This window comes from Labrus mixtus, chromosome 24 (genome assembly GCF_963584025.1).
Source record: "Labrus mixtus chromosome 24, fLabMix1.1, whole genome shotgun sequence".
In the NCBI taxonomy this organism is placed as follows: domain Eukaryota; kingdom Metazoa; phylum Chordata; class Actinopteri; order Labriformes; family Labridae; genus Labrus; species Labrus mixtus.
The window spans coordinates 766,244-777,390 of NC_083635.1; the positions used below are offsets into that span (position 1 = coordinate 766,244).

At 39.0% G+C, this 11,147-nt stretch overlaps 1 protein-coding gene across 2 annotated transcripts; it reads right to left on the reverse strand.

Moving 5' to 3' along the window:
• Window positions 1-2,065: 2,065 nt before the first annotated feature.
• clic5a (chloride intracellular channel 5a) lies at window positions 2,066-9,604 on the reverse strand. 2 transcript variants are annotated; one of them, XM_061032214.1, is made up of 6 exons: window positions 9,051-9,604; window positions 4,488-4,597; window positions 4,042-4,167; window positions 3,855-3,961; window positions 3,403-3,584; window positions 2,066-3,148 (listed from the first exon to the last, which is right to left on the reverse strand). In XM_061032214.1, the coding sequence occupies exons 1-6, from the start codon at window positions 9,507-9,509 to the stop codon at window positions 2,984-2,986; spliced, it is 1,149 nt and encodes a 382-aa protein (XP_060888197.1). In that variant the 5' UTR covers window positions 9,510-9,604; the 3' UTR covers window positions 2,066-2,983. The 2 variants fall into 2 exon arrangements, with proteins under 2 accessions (XP_060888197.1, XP_060888198.1); XM_061032215.1 differs by lacking the exon at window positions 9,051-9,604 and adding an exon at window positions 6,504-6,758.
• Window positions 9,605-11,147: the final 1,543 nt, after the last annotated feature.

Sequence of the window (11,147 nt, forward strand, 5' to 3'; positions counted from 1 at the left end):
TTATGACTGCTGTGTCCTGGTGCTTCTCTGTCTCTACCACAGCCAGTAATTGTGTAAAGATCCAGACTATATTAGTTAAATATAAAACAGAGTGTGTGGTGGAAATACAATTAAGTCTCTTGGATAAGGGGCTGAAGAAATGGGTGAAAGGGAGAGGTGAGCCTGCTGTGAGGGGAAAACAAACACTGAAAGCAAAGGGTGCAGGGAGCTGTGTACACGATAGCTTCTTGGAGATAATGCATTCTTCATCCCTAGGTCATTACGTACAAGGTTTCCAGTTGTTTATTTCTGCCTTTTGATCATGAAAGCTGAATCTATTGTAGAATATGTTATGTAGAATGTATATTTAAATAAAGTAGCTTTGTTTCAGGTCAGTTACAAAAAAAAAGAGTGAATAAAAAAAGAAGATGGTCATGTATTTTAAAAATGTTTCATATCCTGGGAAGAAAAAGTCAAGCATCAGACAATATGATAGACCAGTGTTTCTCAACTGGTGGGTCGGGACCCGAAAGTGGGTCGCAGAGCCATTTTCAGTGGGTTGCTAATGTGTGCCTGGAAAAAATCTTGTGTCAAAAATGTCTATGAGGTGCTTTTCCAAAATGTTTGTTTTGTTTGGTTTCACTGTCTGGGATCCAAACTGCAAATGTTTTCATTGAACAAATCTGATTGGTTGAAAAATATCTGAAAGTCGGGTCGAGATTTTTCATAAAGGAGCTTGTGGTGGGTCCTGAGGCAAGACCAGTTGAGAACCACTGCCATAGACTATTTACCTACACAATTCATACATAAGAGCCAGTGGTACCACTTCAGGTCACCTTATTCACCCTTAACTAACTTTTTTTAAATTTATTTATTATGTTTAACATTTATTTATTTATGTAAATAAATTATTTATATATTTATTTATTTTTAAATAAAGTGTTATTTATTACCTTATTCTACATGACCTAATAGGAAATTAACTAAGAGTTTTCCTTCCAAATTACTGCTCACTGATAGTAAGTTAGGAAGTTGTTGAAGACACACCAAAACTTTCTTGTGTCGCATTTTCTTTTAAACCCGTTTGTACAACCTTACACTTCTCTTGACTTGCTATGAGACAAACAGTCCATACATATTATTTTATTGCCTGTGTAGCATATTTCATACATCCACTAGTTTAGCTTCCTGTGGGAAAATAACACAAATCTCAAACTCAGTCTCTGAGAAAATAGATTTATTATTCAAATAAGTGACATAGTAAACACAGTGGGTTCATGGTTCTAATTATCAGAAAGAATATGAACATAGCCACAATCCACTTCAGCAATACTCTGTTTAAATTATCAGTACAAGGCGCCATGAGGAAGACGTGCTTTGATGACATCGATTATAACATTCATATTATATTCAAACATCATTTACTTTACAGACATTGAAGGCAGAGCAGGTTTCCTCTAAGGCACTCGTGATTATACATATTCTCAGTTTGCTCGTAATAACATGACAACACAACAGCGAGTGTAAACTTGGTTTGTTGTTTTGTTTTTAAGATGAAACAATGCCACTGTAATTATTTCAGGTATTGATTGACAAACTTTAAAAAAAAAAAATTATTAGGTGATGTAGAAGTTGAGAAACTTTAATGGGAAAGCGAAAGTAAGGAGACGATCAGTGTACAGAAGAAAAAATAATCTGCATCACAGTAAATCAGATGAATAACCTCAAATTGAAACAGTCTGTCATTGACTGTTTCTCATTTCATTCTTACACAACACAAATGAAGGACACAATGGTAGGAGCAGAAAAAGAAATTCCCCGCTTAAACTTCCTGGTTATTTTTAATGACAAACGCAGGATTCCCATTTCTATCCGTCTACCATTGACTTTGCAGCCTTAAAGCAACAATATGTAGGACTTTGCTTTGGCTGGCTTTGGTGCCCACCAAAGGTTACACCGTGTCTTAACAGCACGCGACACGAGCGAGCGTCAGCATCAAAATCAGCCTAATTCTATTGTTTCCTATTGGAGCGTCCTAACTGCCCGCGGAGGACGCAGCGCGACGCAGCGCAATGTTTTTACCCCGTTTTCTATTTTCCTCTCTGTCGCTCTACAAGGCACTGACGCTCGCTTTTCCCCTGTTTAAAGTTGTTGTACTATTCAAGCTGGAAAAGTTACATATTGTTGCTTTAAATGGCAAATTTGGCTAGTTAGCAGCTAGCGTTATTATTAGCCAGCTCTTGAAAAAGCTTTCTCTCGCTGACTTTAATGCTTTTAGTCAACTCACCTAAAACACAAATACTGCAAAAGGGATCTTAAACATTCAATTGATATGAAACTATGGGATATAATTCTATAAGAAACAGGCTAATTCTGCATTTCCCCGCGCTAGCTAGTTCGTCCCAGTGTTAAAGTATGATAAGGAAAAATGTAATGTTCAAGCACAGCCCCCTGTGGCAGTGTAGCTTATGTCCTGTACTATTTCAAATTACCAAAAAAATACATTTATCTTATAACACTGGGAAAGGAAAGGATTTGAAGGGGAGGGCTAACTGATCTATTTGGCATACATAGAGCCGACATGGATAATACTACAAAGATACTGAAAACTCCAGGTGCTAGATGGAACATGCTAATATGTCCACATCCTAGAACAGATAATTACCAATTTGCTCCACGGCCATTAAAACAAGGTTACTAAGCAGTTAGCTCGTTAGCCAGACATCAAATGATTGCAACTTAAATTAAAGCAGAAAAACACATTTAAACCCAATTATCTTTTGAATTGACCTCCTGCGTTAATGGTAAGCAGTTAAAAACATGACCCCACCCTCCAATCTGAGCATGCTCAGTTACTTTGTTGCTAAGTTGTGATTACATGATTACAAGGTCTTTAATAATTAGAACATCCCCTTTAAAACTATGTTTTTTTTATTTAAACACATTCAGTACATTAGCATTAAAAAGGAGATTAGGGATAATAGTGAGTGTTAATTCGAGGCATTCATTTTCCCAACCTCTTTGCTACGTCCTTATAGGCTTGCTCAATTTCCATGTCTGCTGCGCATGTGTTGGTGAACTCGTCGCGGCTGTAGGCGTTGCCAAGGTAACGCCACAACCCTCTGAATTCAGATGGGAGGTCATAGTTTCTGTATTTCTTTGCAACCACCTGGCAAAAACAAATATTTGAGATATTAATCAATCAATCAATCAGGTTTTTTTTAATAAAGCAGGAAATTCCAATGAATAGTATCCCATGACACTTAAAATAGAGATCTAGATATTACTCTTTTAATACTTTTCTAAAGAGACCCAACTCATAAGCAGACACTTCCAAACTCATTGGTGAACTGCCATCAGGCCGGGCTACAAACGTGGTGTGTTGAATCTACACCAAAATACACCAATCCAAGAGCAGGTTACCTTGACAACGTGAAGTTTGGGCAGGAGATTGCAGTCAGCCAGCGTCAGTTCGTCTCCGTCCAGGTATTTGCGGTTGGATACTCCGTCGCCTCTGTGCTGTCCGTCCTGAACCTCGTCGGGCAGCGGACCGTTTAGATAGTCGTCCAGCTTTGCCAGGGACTTCTCTAGACTCTTTTCTAGTGCTGAAACACACACAAAAAAACAGATCCACAAGTTATCACAGTTGATGAATTACTGCTGTTTTGGATTTAAATGGATATTTCTTTACTGGATGCAGATGATTCTTGTTTTTTCCCCAAGAAAACTATATGTAAAGCAGGTCTAAACCGTACTACCCAACATTAGCCCGCCAATGACCAAACACCTGGCAACATTGGCAAGGAAACTTCCCTTTAACAGGCTGAAACCTCAAAAAGCAAAACCAGACTCATGGGTAGATACAAAGTGCTTACCTCGATTTTGATCCGGCCTTGTGTTTTTGACGTAAGCCGAGAACCTGGCAAATATGTCGATTCCAGCTGTGTTGGATTCGCGGTTCTTTGCTGCAAGTTTGGGGTATCTAAGAAGCAAAAAACCCAACATTAACATTCTCCAATTTTTTTCCCATTTGCTTTGTATGTTAATGTGTGTTGGGCCTACTTTGGTGGAGCCAGCCTGTCCTCCAAGTACTCCTCGATTTTGTTGACATCAGTGAGAACTTCCCCTTGGAAGGTGAGGAAAGGTGGATGGGTCCCTGGAGCCAGGTTGTGAAGGTCCGCAGGTTTCCTAATCAGAGTGGAATCATGTTTTAAACTCTAATTTGGCATTAAAGGGGATTATTTCTTGACATAGGTGATAATATTAAAATTTCAAGTAATTAAATATTCCTTTTCTATTGCAAACTCAGCACATTTTGAGCCACTGCTAAGGCTTAAAGTTTGTCAGCCCTTGGGCCCCCAAGCAGTTGCCTATTGTTGCGCCTCTGCACTGGGTTTATCAAATGAACCCTTTTAGAGAATCCTTGAGATTTTTCAATGGAATAACTTGTTTTTTGCACTTTTTAATGAAGTTGTCATTGGGTTACGATATGAAACACATTTGATTACCTCTTGAGGTCCACAGTGGTGACATTGAAGACTACACCTTTCAGCCAGAGGATCATAAAAAGGCGCTGGGAGAAGGGGCAGTTTCCAATGCTCTCCCCATCGATTCCAGCCTGTACAAACAAACACACAAACACAAACAAACACAAAAACACAGAGAAAGATAAGGTAAGACATCAACTAAAGCATGAAGCAGGTTGAGCACACTGGAGTGTATTGACGACGCAAAGCTACAAAAACTTGACTTAAGTCTCCATTCTGACTCATTCCACTTGCACACATACACATAGTTCTAATAAACAGTGGATTTATTGTGTGTGTGTGTGAGTGTTTGTGTGTAGAAGTGCAACAGGACACTGTAATGAGATGCCTCGTCCAACATGAATAATCCACACTGCTTCCATTAGCCGCTCCGCTGCCTGTTTGGACTTCTTGTTCCCAAAATACTGAAGCAGTGAAACAGCTATGGAAATTATATACCTACTGTCCTTTCACAACACAACACACGGTGTCAATCAGAGGATGATGACACTTTCTGTAGGACATTTCAGAGGAAATCTAGTCCTTAAATTTACAGATTTGACAGATTTCATAGAAATCACATTTTATCATGTATATATCATGACAGATATCATGACATACTGTATTATATACTTTACATGAGAGCTTTTTGTTGTGTTTGAAAATAAGCAATGCTCCTTTATGCTGCCCGTATAGATTCCCATGCAATATGAAAGGTCATTTGCAGAGCAGTTAGTGTTTCATTTTCTTAATTGTCGTTTTATATGCAATGATGCTATGCATTCAAATACATCTGCAAAAATGTAAAGACACAGTTAGGGTTCAAGCACACCAAAAGTCTCCCTCTGAGTGACCTTTCCAGACTTTATCTTAAGCCAAGTTAAGGCTGCTATATCTTCATAAGTTGCATACTAATTTTAAAGTATTTTTTTTTTCTGATTTAACTCCCTGCAAAAGTTTAAAAAATCCAACTTTTTTATTTCTTTAAAGATTTTTTTTTCCAGCTTTTTCCCTTTATTTGGTTTTGGCGGTAGCATCGGGGGTTTCCTTGGCAACGATCAACGTCCGTCATGGCGGCTCATCTTGGCGGCTGCCGACAACACACGGACTTTTTCAAAATTATGGATTTCTCTGGCTTTGATAACTGTTGGAAATATTTGACATAATGTAAGTACTCAACAATAAAATATATAACGGGTTTAGTCAATTTTTTGATTTTTAATTAACCTACATGTTTTTATATTTTTTTAAGATTTGTTTTCTGTCTTTTTGTGCTTTTATTGTAGAGTTAGGACAGTGTATAGAGTTGGAAATCAGGGAGAAAGAGAGAGAGAGTGGGGAATGACATGCTGGAAAGGAGCCACAGGTCAGATTCTAACCTGGGTCCGCCCGCTTGGAGGACTACAACCTCCATACATGGGGCGCGCGCACTAACCGCTATGCGACCTGCGCCCAGATATGTCAACTTTTTAAACATGTTTAACAACACCAAGTCATTTCAAGAGGCGAAGCGATATTTTCATTTTTCACAAATGTGTTTTGCATAACAGGTAATGTCAAAAAATTAAAAAAATAAACCAGCACACACACAATACAATCATCTGACTATCAAACTCCCACTGCCAAACTAACACACTATGGACAGGCCTCTGTATATGCAATGCCTATAAGAGAGAAAAATGCATAAAGTCTTCACTCTGGTATATCAATACATCACCTTTATTAATTTCCGATCCATTCAAAGTTGCTGCTCTGAACACTGAAAGGAGTGCAGTAATAATTCATGAAGAGAGAGAAAAGGAGAGATTGTCTATACACGTGGGTGTCAGGTTAACGCACGGAAAAAAAAATCAGCACACAACAACAACAACATGGCATGCACACGCTTAAAGGAGCCGGCCCAACACACCCATACACACTCAATAGAACGCTGTGTGGAGTTAATGTAAAGTCTGTGCAGGAATCTAATTAAATACTAACACATATGAAACTTCCCACCTTGACAAACAGCTCAATATCAGGGTCCTTGTCGTCCTCAACTGCAGAATCCGTCATGGTCAAGTGAAAGAAAAAAAACCCACTACTATCCTGTGAGTCGTCCTTCCACAAGTGTGTAAATGTGTGTGTTTGTGTGTATGTTCGTTTTTACTCCTGGTCCATGCGTTGAAGTCCGCTTGGTCCCATAGCAGCTGTGTCAGAGTGTCAGCTGAGGACGTGTGTGTGAGTGTGTGTGGAAACAGGAGAGAGAGAGAGAGAGAGAGAGAGTGTGTGTGTGTGTGTGAGGGGATGAATTTGTTCCCCCAGGCCTCAGCAGAGGGGGGGCGTGACAGTGCTGGGCAAAAAATAACCCCCTTGGGTGGGGAGGGGAGGGGAAGGGAGGGTTAAGGTAGTCAGGATCTGACTGGGAACACAGCCGGGTGACTTTGAATCATTAGGACTCATCGTTTTCCAACTCAAGACTCATCAGCACCCTTGGGTCCCATGCTGTGTCACTGCTTTACCCAGCTGGCCCCGACACAAAGGAACAAACAGGAATAAACGATATAAAAAGTCCTCAACAAAATGAATACTTTCACCATTTCAACTTCCACTCATCATGTGTGACCCGTTTGGAAAGATTTACATCATTTGACCAGTTAAGTGTTTAAGCTTGAACATGTGCTCTCAATAGATTTTTCACTAAAGCTAAGATTTCATTTCTTGATAACTTCTCCAAAAGCCTTAAAACAGACACTTTTGGAGTGTTGATTAAATGTATTAATGCTGAAAGCTCCTGTGAGGAGTTTGTGATGTCAATATATGACATACCAAAGCATTACAGACAGGGTTGACAAATTCCACATTGTGATTTTACATGAATGTTTTTGGTTTGGTGTAGTGCCGAACAGGGTCTCGGGGGGGGGGGGCACAGCTGCAATGTGTGCTACTACTGCAGTGATGTCATAGCGAGACACAGAACTGTTAAATAGACGGAGCATGTAGTGAGAGCTCATCGGTAAACTTTGTGTTAATTGACTGAAGCATGTCATACAGGTCAATTTAAAAATCTGTTTAAAATTAGTTTTAAAAAAACACATTAAAATACATATTTTTCCTTAAATATTCCTTGCAAATTATAAACCTAAAAGAATTTCATGAACTTTTTAACCTCAGTTTGACTCTTTTTTTTAAACCACCAAAGACGGAGTTTATCACATTTCTATGAAGCACGAAAGAAGAATGAATTCAGACGTTGGGATTCACAGGGATCACAGTTTAAAATTCAAAACAGAGATTAAAGACAACGTTTCTACTTGACTAGCTCAATACAGGTTGGGGCTATGACAATTTTTTTAATTTTTGTTTGTCTTCTCACAGCACTGGAGAGCAGCCCTCCCCCTGGCAGCCCTGCAGCGTTCTGACCTTCTAGAGAGCCGGCCAATCAGAGAACAGAGGGCCGTAAAGAGACAGCACAAGGAGGCTGAGTTAAGGTCTTCTTCTGACGTCTGTATAGGATAAATATTGAAGTGTCCTGAGCTGCAAATCTACTTGATAGGCTTCACAGACTGACGACATGAAAGGTCAAAATCAGGACCTGATTTATATCTTTAAACTAAGCCCATCGATAACACACTGATCTGAAAGTACAGTCGTAAGTACAGTCGTATAGTCACTGGCATCAATAATCTACTGAAATGACTCAGAGTTATAGTGCTATGATTTATACGGCCAAAGTTTCAAAGGTTCAGATTTATGATCTCTCCACACGGTTAATGGACTTCAGCATGGTGTGTGTGGATGATGACATAAATGAAGCGGGTGTGCTGAGTGTAGAGGGTTATGTTTTAGATATTTAGAATAGACAAGACTAGAGAAAGGGTTTTTTTTTCCAGGAAGCTGACCACCCGACACAATAACTAAGTGTTAAGTCACACACACACACACACACACACACACACACACACACACACACACACACACACACAGGAATTCACATGGCCATGCGACAGGAGCCATCCCAGCACTGAGTCAGAACATTCTTGTCAGTCCAACTGAGGTTATATTGGGAACAAGAGCCACACACACACACACACACACACACACACACACACACACACACACACACACACACACACACACACACACACACACACACACACACACACACACACACACACGCACTAATATGACATGACTTTACGGCCTATAAATAGAAGCTTGTGTGAAAGGTGAGGTTTGTAGCCCGATCATTAAGTCCAACTCACACACACACACACACACACACACACACATGGATTTGGAGATAGTCACTGACCTTGCACACTTGTTTGTAAGCAGCTGATATGAATATGCTTATGACTGAGATTTATGAGGCATACAAGCTATTGGATTGATCATGCAAATTGCATGTTCTTTTTAACCAACCCCACACACACACACACACACACACACACACACACACACACACACACACACACACACACACACACACACACACACACACACACACACACATTTAAGATATAACTGAAGTGAACTAACAACAGTGAACAAAGGGTCGTCTACCTTAACATAAAGCGTGACTTTATCTGTGTCCTTTTCCTCAGGTACATCCTTCTCAGAGGCCGATGAAGAGGACGAGGAAGAGGAGGAGTCTTTCCTTTCCAACACCCCCTCTGGGGAACCCCTCCCCCAATTCAGCTCTCTGATGCGCTCCTCCACATCTATCCTTTGCTCTTCAACTTCCTCTTTCTCCTCTGTCTTCTGTTCCTCTTCATCTCCAGCATGTGAGGACGAGGAGGACGAGGATGAGGACGAGGAGGACGAGGAAGAGGAGGAACTCCCTCGCCTCTCCTCTGATGGCGGGTGAGGTGGAGGGAGAGAAGGAGGGTCAGGTATTTCCCCTGCAGCTTCCACAATGGTGTCGTAGTGAGCCGTCAGGTCTGAGACGTCGGGTGCGTCGTACACGGCTGACGACTGGTTCTGGTAGGTGTTGAGATCAGGGTCCTCGTACACATTCTCCATTCTGGAAAAAAAAGAGGTCAAGCAGAGGTTGTGCCAAGATGGTGGAGCTATCAAGGTGTACTGCAGAGTGGCTGTGATGCCAACGTGTGATCGCTTATCAAAAACAACAATGGACTTTGGACAGGGAAGGCAGCGAGTCAATGCCAGTGGGAAGACAGAGGTGATCCTTAAAGGAGAATACAACATGACATACAGATTGATTATTCAGATGGCATGAGAACGAGGTGATGAAAATCTTCAAACATTCAACCAATTCTGAAAAAAAACCCAGTTTCTTTAATTAGCAATTGTTTCTATTGAGTTTAATTAAGTGTAAGGAACTCGCTTATGTTGCCTTTTAAGCTCCTGTGAGGAGTTTTTAATCTGTTTATAAAATACTGTGTAAAGAATATGCATACCTCTTTATAATAATAATAATATAATAATAAATAATAATATAATAATAATAATAATAATAATAATATAATAATAATAATATAATATAATAATAAAAATATAAATAATATAATAATAATATAATAATAAAATGTAATAATAATAATAAAAAAAATATATATAATATAATATAATAATAATAATAATAATAATATAATATAATAAAAATAATAATATAATAACAATAATAATAATAATAATATTTTATTTTTTATGAGCTGTAAAAGCACACATGACCATTATTGACAAAACTGATTATTTCCAGACAAAATGATGAATGTGTAAACCTGCTGTCACAGGGTAGGTGTCATACAAACAGTCATTCATGAGCGATGCACTTGACTGTTAAAAAGAAATTAGGATGAGATGTTGTGTACTTCTTCCTTTAAGCATATCGCTAAAAGCATCTGTGAGAAACTTTTGGTTTGTGTCAATTTTGGCGCCCCCTGTACAAAACAGTACTTTTTGCTTCTTGCTTATTTTGTCCTGTGTATGTTTTATAAAATACAAACACATCCAGCTGTCCGTTAACAGTCAGATAACAACAGTCTTTGCATTGGAAAAATAAAAAAAGATGCTTCTCCTGCATGCGGATCATCACTCTTTGCCTGTAAAAATGACTTTATAGTAAAAGGAAATCTTCATGCTGATGTTTTCCTTTGCTTGATTATGTCATAAGGAGACATGGATTTTCATTTCAGTCTGTGTCACCTCTTGCAGGATGCTCAATTTGAAAAAAAAATGCAAACACAGCAGCTTTCATGATACCACTCCAAATGATCTAATCTTTCCAAGAAGTCTCTGCTCCCTGATTGTAATGTGTTCTGAATAGATTAGAATCCAAGTGTCAGTCCTAACTCATGAAAGTCCAGGCGTTATTCTCAGACTTGATAAAGCTCTTTAAAGCGCTACAGGACATGTGACTTCATAAACAGATGTCTACAGCAGTGAAAGGCTTTAAGTCCTTTAAACATTTTCAATTCAAACTAGATCAATTCTCCTTTGAGTCGGCTATTTTAAATGTTATCATCATAAGCATTTGAATGTTGTCAGAAAGTCTCAGGTAGGATTTTTGAACAATTTAAAAACAAAGATGCTGTGCTATATGATTGGCTAAAACACACAAAACTGTAAGGCTGATGTATGGATTAATGCAAGCCAATTTCTGGTTAAAAAATAATCAAAGAAGTAAAAACTAAAACC

Bases quoted from the DNA above. Each gene is read 5' to 3' on its own strand.
- clic5a (XM_061032214.1), bottom strand. From the start codon at position 9,509: ATGGAGAATGTGTACGAGGACCCTGATCTCAACACCTACCAGAACCAG. The intron at 3,962-4,041 runs GTAGGCCCAACA...TTTGCTTCTTAG, and splicing joins GACAGGCTGGCTCCACCAAA to ATACCCCAAACTTGCAGCAA. The intron at 3,585-3,854 runs GTAAGCACTTTG...TGTGTGTTTCAG, and splicing joins AAGGCCGGATCAAAATCGAG to CACTAGAAAAGAGTCTAGAG.